Source organism: Sipha flava, unplaced genomic scaffold (genome assembly GCF_003268045.1).
Source record: "Sipha flava isolate LNK unplaced genomic scaffold, YSA_version1 448_pilon_pilon, whole genome shotgun sequence".
Classification (NCBI taxonomy): domain Eukaryota; kingdom Metazoa; phylum Arthropoda; class Insecta; order Hemiptera; family Aphididae; genus Sipha; species Sipha flava.
The window spans coordinates 1-9,497 of record NW_020273200.1 but is presented as its reverse complement, the minus strand read 5'-3'; the positions used below and the strand labels follow the sequence as shown (position 1 = coordinate 9,497).

The 9,497-nt window shown below is 29.4% G+C and overlaps 2 protein-coding genes across 6 annotated transcripts; one reads left to right on the top strand and one right to left on the bottom strand.

Annotated features, from left to right (window-relative positions):
• The first annotated feature begins 182 nt into the window (after positions 1-182).
• LOC112689483 (copper homeostasis protein cutC homolog) lies at positions 183-2,999 on the top strand. 5 transcript variants are annotated; one of them, XM_025563216.1, is made up of 2 exons: positions 183-1,138; positions 2,243-2,999. In XM_025563216.1, the coding sequence occupies exon 2, from the start codon at positions 2,243-2,245 to the stop codon at positions 2,975-2,977; it is 735 nt and encodes a 244-aa protein (XP_025419001.1). In that variant the 5' UTR covers positions 183-1,138; the 3' UTR covers positions 2,978-2,999. The 5 variants fall into 5 exon arrangements, with proteins under 5 accessions (XP_025419001.1, XP_025418998.1, XP_025419000.1 ...); XM_025563213.1 differs by having other exon boundaries at positions 2,239-2,999; XM_025563215.1 differs by lacking the exon at positions 183-1,138 and adding an exon at positions 1,147-1,574 and having other exon boundaries at positions 2,239-2,999.
• Positions 3,000-3,730: 731 nt separating this feature from the next.
• On the bottom strand, positions 3,731-7,925 carry LOC112689484 (microcephalin-like). The gene is made up of 8 exons (XM_025563218.1): positions 7,229-7,925; positions 6,033-6,142; positions 5,782-5,973; positions 5,523-5,684; positions 4,774-5,150; positions 4,544-4,709; positions 4,352-4,429; positions 3,731-4,234 (listed from the first exon to the last, which is right to left on the bottom strand). The coding sequence occupies exons 1-8, from the start codon at positions 7,707-7,709 to the stop codon at positions 3,947-3,949; spliced, it is 1,854 nt and encodes a 617-aa protein (XP_025419003.1). The 5' UTR covers positions 7,710-7,925; the 3' UTR covers positions 3,731-3,946.
• Between the last annotated feature and the right edge of the window lie 1,572 nt (positions 7,926-9,497).

The following is a 9,497-nucleotide window of genomic DNA, read 5'->3' as shown; positions in this document are numbered from 1 at the left end:
TCTAATCATATTACAAGTATATTTGATTAACAAATATAAATCATTCTCTTTAATGGGAATATTTAACTGGAATACATGAATACAGTGATTCCTAATAATAAATTACCTGTATAATCAACTGACAATTTTTTAATTAATTCCCAATAAAAACATTGTTCTTGCTAAATGCACTACCAAAAAAAAAAAAAAAAAATACTCTGGTGTAGAGCCTACCATTGAATTGTAAATACCGTTGTTGGATAATGAGACGGTACGGTGAAAATGATTAATGTCACTAATAATGGACAAAACCAATGAATACTTTCTACATGTTTCTACGTACAGTTTGGATGTATGGTCCGCGACTGGTGCACAGTAAATAGTAGTGGCTGAGCAACCGTTGTTGTTGAATTAACCGTTGGGTAAATAACGATCGATGAAAATCCGCGAGTAGGTTAGAACAATGGAACCGTCGCAAACGTGCAAGCAAATGCTGTTGATCGTCACACACGAACTGCGGTTAGAGCCGAAACGTCGCGGCGTGGTTTGGTCTTGAAGAACGAACAATGAACGCTCAAAACCACGGAATAAATTATGGCGGATGACCGACACAAACAACGAACGTTTCACGGAAATATTGACGTTACAACACTATTATTTAATCGATATCATAGACAGCGCACCCAGCACAGGTTTATTCACGAAGCGCGTAAGTAGTACGATGCAAGGTTTAACGGAGAATATTTTACATTTCGATTGATAGGTTAACTTTTCCAATACCCGTAAGAAATTGGCGCGACACGGTGTGCATAACCTATACGAGAACGTGAGCGAAACTATAACGATACCGTAACGGATTTTACCGGGAAAATAATGACAAACAAATATTTTCTGGTCCAACAAGCATTATCATGTGGCATGATGTTCGTTTCTTCCACGGTTTAAGATATATATCTTGTATATCTTAAACCGCGGTTTCTTCTATGAAACCATTATCACTACGAGCCACGATTTTGGACAACACAGATTGTAATGATAGTGTGTACCTCGAATTGTGGCTCGTGCTGTTATAGCGTACCGTTTTAACTACGATTCTGCGATTTGTTTTTGACTAAACACCTACATTTTTAGTGAAAACATTTGTCGTTTAGCACTTTAGGTATAAACATTTGTTTTCGGTTTTAATAAAATATTTTTTATACCGTAGTAATGCTGTAAATAATTTTATCTTATAGCAGATCGAATGTATTAGTGATTTATGAAAATATACTTGAAATCATCTATCGAATACTCATCCGCGAGAAAAGCAACGTATAGATTTAAAATGTTTTCAAATGATTTCATAATATTCATATCATATTTTTGTTTTAAATGCTTATCACCAAGCTGAAATTCATTATTCTTTTTGCAAAAATGTAGTAGTATTGTTGCATAACAATCAACACTTACAAAAAATATATTACTATAATTAATCATTCAGTTTGGTTAATTGTCTGTATAACTGTAAGAAAAACCTGTGCCTGCGGTATGATTAAGTGTTGAAGTGTCCAGTTCATTGTTTGTGGAATACAAAAAAGTTTTTCCAGTAGAAATTGGTATAAAGTCACTTGAAACTTTTTTTTTTGTCTGTCAACTGTTGTCGTATTTTTCACTTAAGGAACTTACATAGGAATTCAATTTCATAAAATAATTAACATAAATGTGTTGACAAAATAATTAATTTTTTATCAGGTAGTTAGTATACATATCAGTATACACAATATCTATTCTAATTACTACTCTATATCACGTATATACTAATCAATATTTTTGCTTTTTATAATGATAACATTTAGTTTGAACTAATAAACTAGTGAACTAATGAAAATGACAGATAATTTTGCTTATTATGTAATATTAAATTCAATAAATATGATACAATAATTTTTTAATATTTCCATTTAACATTAATGATTAACACACAACACACAACAAATATTATAATCAAAATATAAACTGTTTGTATTAAAAGTATCTATCGATTCCAATCGAAATAATTTATTGATAATTAACAAATTTAAGATATTTTAAATCATAATATTTGATCTAATAATAGATTAAACTAAACTGATTGATTTATTAATATTTATAGATTAATTTCTAGTTATCTTAATATAATTACCTAAATTGTACTCAAGTTAAACATAATCTACTTAGTTATTATATAAATATATATATATATATATATATATATATATTAGTATATTAATTACTTTTCAGATAGATGGAGATCTGTGTTGATAACATAGAGTCTGCTATAAATGCAGTTACTGGAGGAGCGCACAGGCTAGAACTATGCAGTGCATTAAGTGAAGGAGGATTAACGCCATCATTGGGGCTTTTTAAAACATTAAAAACAATGATTGATATTCCCATTTTTGTAATGCTAAGACCAAAGAGTGGTTATGATTTTGAGTATTCAGATTTAGAGATGAAAGTTATCCTTAAAGATTTAACTTTATTCAAAGATGCTGGTGCTGATGGATTTGTTTTTGGTGCTCTTTCTTCTGGTAATATAGATAAAGTAGCATGTTCATCAATCATTTTAGCTGCTGATCCATTGCCTGTAACATTTCATCGAGCATTCGATGTTGTAACAAATAATCCTTTAAAAATGGCAAAAGAAATAAGTGATATGGGTTTCAAACGATTATTAACTAGTGGAAGGTGTAGTCTAGCTGTTTCTGGAATTGATTTAATTAAAGATTTAGTTGAAGCAATGAAAGACAGTTTAATTATAATTCCTGGATCTGGTATTAATGTTGGAAATCTTGAGAGTATTTTAGTTAGAACATCGGTACGTGAATTTCATACATCAGCAAAAGTATTAAAACAAAATGTATCTACAAATAGTATATGCTTAGATTCAAATGGTAAAGCACATTTAGTTTATGTTACTCAGTCTAATATTGTACGAGAATTACTCAATATTTATAAAAATTGTACTGAACAACATTAATACATTTAATACCACAATTAATACATTGATATATTTTTATACATTATAAAATGTAATTTATATTTATAATAAGTAATTATTTATTTATTGTATGAACAAAAAAATATATTTAAAAAAGGATGTGTAACATAACAATTTCAACTTTATTTTAATTTTTTTTAAGTATAATCGGGAATGGGCAGTATATAAGATACGTATCTGAGATACAATTGTATCTTGTATCGTGGATTTAAATACTTTTTAACTTGTACATAATATCTTTTTATAATTAAAGATACTATACAATCTATTGTTATGTAATAATAATTATTAATAATTTAGATTAAAGTTTTTCGCGTCGAAGGCGCATTCACTTGATAAATGAACAGTATATCAATATTTGCTCGTAATAAAGGTCGTATTAAATATAATCTTTATTATGAGTCTATTATTATAATATATTATTATTATTATCCTTTATAAAATTGACAGTGTATATCATGAATGACATTTATTTAAAATAAAATAATAATGTTCAAGATAATAGTTTAAAATTATATCATAAAATACGAATAAAATGATAAGATTATTTCTAACCATGGTACATGATTCTTTTCGTACTAAGAGTGTTAACAAAAAAAAAAAAAAAAAAAATATAAAATGAAATATACAAATCTCACATCAGTCAAATCATCCAAAAACAACTAATCAATTAAATTATAATTTTATATATAAATGATAAAAAAAAAAAAAAACCATTATACATAATTAAAAATATGTACAGAGAAAATAAATCAACGGTACTTAAACATAAATTATTTAGTTACAAATATGACCAATGCGTAAGGATATTGATTAGTTAAAATAATGGTTATTTAAATAATAAAAAACATAAGCCGTATTTTTTTTTTGTCTAGGAAAATGAAAAATAAAAAACTGAAATGTGTTCACAATACAAGTAAATATGTCATATTTTAAGGTTCAATATCATTATAAACATCTTCTTATTCTATATGGGTTCTCGTCTAGCAATGTTCCTTGGGTTATGCAGTCGAGAATCCACATTTCATGGATCATAGTATTGATCGCTAGTGGTGTATAACCGACCACTATATTAGCTTTATTCACATTTGTGGTACATTTACCACCACATGCACGCACCAGTCGTTTTAAGTGATTAGCAGATGGATCACAAACATTAGAAAGGTAAATACTACCGGCCTCATCAAATATATGAAGTTTTTCAGATGGATCAAGAGTTGAATGAAATTGAAAGTCCTTAAAAAAAAAGAAAAATAAATGAAATGAATTATACTTTTATTGCTTTCGACCTATTTTAATATTGGTTGTATGTATAGAAAAAAAAAAAAAAAATATAAACTACTTAAGGTTTACCTTAACAGGACTTGATAAACCAGATATTAAATAATCTGAATAAGACAACCATTTGCCCATTTTGAGAGATTCATGTACCTAATAAACAAATCGATAAACACATTTTTATATATAACCAAGTCAGGATAACTCAAATTACAATGTATGTCCATTTAAATGGAATTTAATACTGATTATATTTGTATTATTTACCCAATTTTCGGAAACTATGTAACATCCATAAGCCATTGCATATACCATATTTAATGTTCGATTTGACTGTGATTTAGTAATTAAATAAATAGTCTTATGTTCCACATTAGTTTGAAAAGTAAATGTGCCCAGGCTTTGTATGGATAGCTTCAATGTTTTTACTTCCCTGTCGAAAGAAACTTTTTTAGTAAAACATATGTAAAAACTTTTCATATAAAAGATTATCTTACTCTTTAGTAAATCCAGTACACGCAATCCCCTTAATTTTTCTAGTTGGTTTTTTTATGCGTGTGATTTGTGAAGGCGATGGAATATCAGTCATAAGGCTCGTGTTATTTAAATCATTATTTGAACTAAATAATAATCTACGTAACCGTTGTCTAGCTTGAAGGTTTAATTTCATGTGATTTTCCATTCCAATCAAATTACGGTTAATATTTGCGAGTGTTTTATTTTTTGTTTCTTCAGGGATTACATACTTCCTTAATATTTTTATAGACAGAGGTAGATAACATTCAGGAACTACTTCTGTATCAAAAATGCTACTGTGGTCTGGGTCGTTTAAAATACTGTATAAATGTTCTGATAATCCGTCCATAATTTTATTCTGAATTAATACAAAAATAAAAATTAAATAAACATCAAAGAAAACAAATCATGATATTTAATAAAAATACAGCCAAAACCTAAAATTAATGTAAACAGATTAACAACAGAAATCATTTTTTAAACTGTAGCATACCCCTACTAATGTCCTCATATTATTTTTTAGTAATGAGAACAATGGTTGTTTTTATCATCTGTTTTAGTACTGTGTATAATGTAGTAGTACTGTATGTAATACATACTATATGTAATAGTACTGTGCATTAATAAATTAATAACCACTTCCGACTCTGAACATTTTTTGAAATTAATTTTTTTCATGTTGCGTATAACCAAAGTCTTTATGATTATACCAAAATGTCATGTTACTTACTGGATTCTTTACAGGTGTTTTTAGTTCAGGGGTTTGTAAAGTTTTTTCGAATCTCTGTCTGCAAATATCAATTCGTTCCGAAAGTTCAGTAAACATGGTTCTTTGTTGGATTTTTTTTTCATTATTACTTTGTCTTATCGATTTGTCATGCTCGTTGCTATTCTGAAAAAATAAATAATAAAGTCAATGCTATGATTCTATAATAAATATAAAGTTAATAAACAAATTAACTTAAAAAAAAAAATTAAAATAAACTTACTTGAATAATGGAACTTTTTTCCTGTACCTTAGTATATCTTTCCACGTCAACAGGTGGAAAGAGGAAAGGATCCATCATTTTCTCGGCTAAATTACTATATTTAACCCATTTTTCTGTTACCATAGGAATTTTACGCTCGATCGCCGTTTTATACGTTTCAATAGAACCATCATGAAACAATACATGTGTTACCTTCAGAAAAAAATAGCCAACTTTAAACTAGTGTTAAATTACAAATTTTTAGTAATTACTTTGTGATTAAATGTATTTTCAACTTTGGCCCCAAGCTTAATGAGGAGTTTAATGATGTCCAAAACTAGTTGATCATTTTTAATTTTATAATCCATAAATGCAACAACTCCTAAATTACAAAAAGTATTAACATAAAACATATTTATAAATATATAAAAATAATAAAACAATTAGATTCAATCTTAAATAAAATTTTAATGTATAAATAAAAAAATGCTTGGACCGGATTATTATATTTGTAAAGTACGATCGGTTTTCAATTTAAAATTAATCGTCAAATATATACACAATCAATATTAAACATAGGTTTACGTGCGATCGTATGTAATGGAGACAAGGGTTGGGCGTTTCATGTGATAAGAAAATTTCAATGAGGCCAAAAGGTAAATTTAATAAGGATATAGTGGGACCTACTATGATATAGGGTTAGGAGTGTTGGGCTTTTGGCAGAAGAATAGAACATAGTATCAGTGTTACAGAAATAAGTAACCGGTCACACTTTATGAATTCAATGAAATATATTTATTGATTTATATATATATATATATAATATTGATAATGTTGTACACATATTAGTTTAAACTATAATTTGTTAGTTAACATTAACAATGTTGGCTTGAATAAAATGGTTTAAATACTATATTCTACAAGCGTTTTGATAAGAGTAAAAAAATGTTAAAATGTTATTAACTATCCAATAGATATAGATACTTTTCTGTTGTCCTGACTACTGGCTGATGCCGTGACTATCGCAGGTCTAATTTCGTTATCTAGATTAAATGTATCAGTCAATCTCCATCATCAGCACTGTTAAACAATAATATTAGTCGTCTCTGACTGACGTTAAAATTTATTATTTTAGTTATATTTCTGTATTTATAATTGTGAATCATTAGTGAAAAAGATGTTGTTGAATTCTTTTAAGAAAAGTGTTTACTTCCCAGACATACTGTCAATGTGAAAATGGTCATAAAAGAAATTATACATCGGAGAGAATGATAATGATTTTATGTTTTATACAAATTATGAACCCTCCTCTTCTATGATAATAAACGTTATACTATAATATACATTGTATTAATTAATTAAATGACGAATTAACGTGGGTCGAGACTTTGAGGAGGTAGTCGAGATAACGGAAAAGTACCATCCAACATATTAATATCTAAAAAGTTGTAGTTAAATAAAAATTTACCTCCTAAGACTTCAGAAGACTTTTTTTCATTTTTACTATTGTTTAAATTTGAAATGGATTCATCTAATTGTTGTACGCCACTGACATTTAGACTTTCGGTCGATAAAGCCGATACATCACTTGACTTTTTGGTGATACCCATTGAGACATACATATCTTTTGTGATCTTTTGTGGTAGTCGTTTTTTTAATGAATTACTAGATACTATATTTTTCTTCGGTGTTCTCTTCATTTTAGTCACCAATGTTTTCTTCTTCGATTCGGCTATAGGTGTCGATGTAGTATCACGCTTAACAACAGGAATAACTGCACCAAACAAATCTGTGTATTCTTCAGACGACTGGGCGTCTTCGATCATTTTCAACTGAGATTCAAATGAATCAAAGATATCAACATCGAACGGCTCCGACGACAGAATACACTTCCTGGGCGGGGATCGTTTTCTATTTTTACGAGGGTATGGGGTTCGATGTTCGGACATAGTAGCAGTAAGTAATTAATGAGTAAACACAAAAATCGAATAGACAGATACGAAGTACAATTTTAATCGTCGCTCGAAGATTGAATACCAGTACGTTCAGAATTGATAAGAGTATAATTGGAACATATATAATAAAGTGTAGATAGTTCAATCTTCTTATCATGTATCGTGATTTATTTGTGTAATTATTTTATTGATATTTACTTAAATAAAATGTAAATTAAATTCTAATCAGTATAAATTATTTATTAATTATTTTATTTAAATATTAAATAAATTATTATATAAAATAATTATAATAATAAAGAATTCATGAATATTGGTAACAGCCCGCGCCCGAGTATGTTATTGTGGAGGTTGTTACCTCCAATAAAATAAAACGGCCATTGTGTATTGTGGTGACTCTTATGTGGTCAGCACGGCTTTAGACGGTCGGTGTCAACGTTCGACTAACTCATTGCTCTGTGGTTGATAAGGTAAGCTGCGCATTTGCTGAGTATCGAATGATTCTATACATTTTTTGAATAAGTTCCACTCTAACTGTCTCCCCTGGCCGGTGGTTATAATTTAAATCACGCCAAACCTGGTGATCCATTGATAAAACTAATAATTTTACAACGTTGTAGAGAACATGTTTTTGATGAACCACGCTTCTGGTCACCGCAGTCCCTATTTTTAGTGAACCCCGACACAAAGTGTGTATTCCGAAACTGCTAGTGTGCACTATGGGATTCAAGAAATGTATCCCTACTAAATACTAATAAATTAGACTACTATGAAGGTGTTTTCGGGAAGTTAGTTTAAGCAAGAAGCTGATGAGGACTTAAATATATCTATTATATTTTAAGTTCCATATCCCACATTAAAATAAATAATTTGTAAGCAGTTTTCAGATTTATACCAGAAAAAAGTATATTTTACAGTTTAAAAAAATATTTCATATTGGTTTTTAGTTTAACTAATTATAATGTGCAATTCGATTAAAAAAAAAAGAATTATTACTAAAAATAATTACTGACATTGTACTAAAAATTATAATCACATAGAAGGGGGTAGAGAGGAGCTTTGCATCATATTGTATATTAAAAAATGTGTAGTACGAATTTCTATGAAAAATAGGGACTGGGTCACTGAGTAAAACGATCTACGCGTGTGAGGATGTATTGATATTCGCGTGAATGCGTTAGATGTCCAGCTAAATCGTTACGTGATTGTGAAGCGCATCAAAAATGTTACGTCGAAGAGTTACGGTTACAAATTGCTAGAGTTTGTCGTGTGTACAACGACGTAGACTAGTTCGTATTCTGTCTGCTGTGGAGTGATATAGTAAAGGATCCGTCCTGTAATTTTAACTACAAATATTGTGTTTGTTCGGCCACAAACTGACTCCAGTCTGTAATTGTCACGTTGCTGGTTGTGACTTCCAACCTTGATAAAGCGTCTGGTACCACGATTTATACTCCGTCAACGTGCTCGATTTTATTTATAAATTGCGCAAAGAATATCTGGCATAACTGTCAATCACTACTTGTTAGTTTTTCACGTTAACATGTTTAGTAATGGTTTGTGATCAATACAGAGAATTGTGGTTCGGCCTTCGATTTGGTATAAAAATGTCTTACGGCCTGATAGAACCAACTTTCTGTCATAAATGCTATATCTGGTTTGTGGTGTGAAAATTTTTTGCAAGAAGAACCCCAACGGCTGTCAAACATTGTCGTCGAGTTGCTCCAAAACTTCTCCCATCAGGAAGATCAGGTTATCTGGAGGCGACGGTGCTTAACTTGA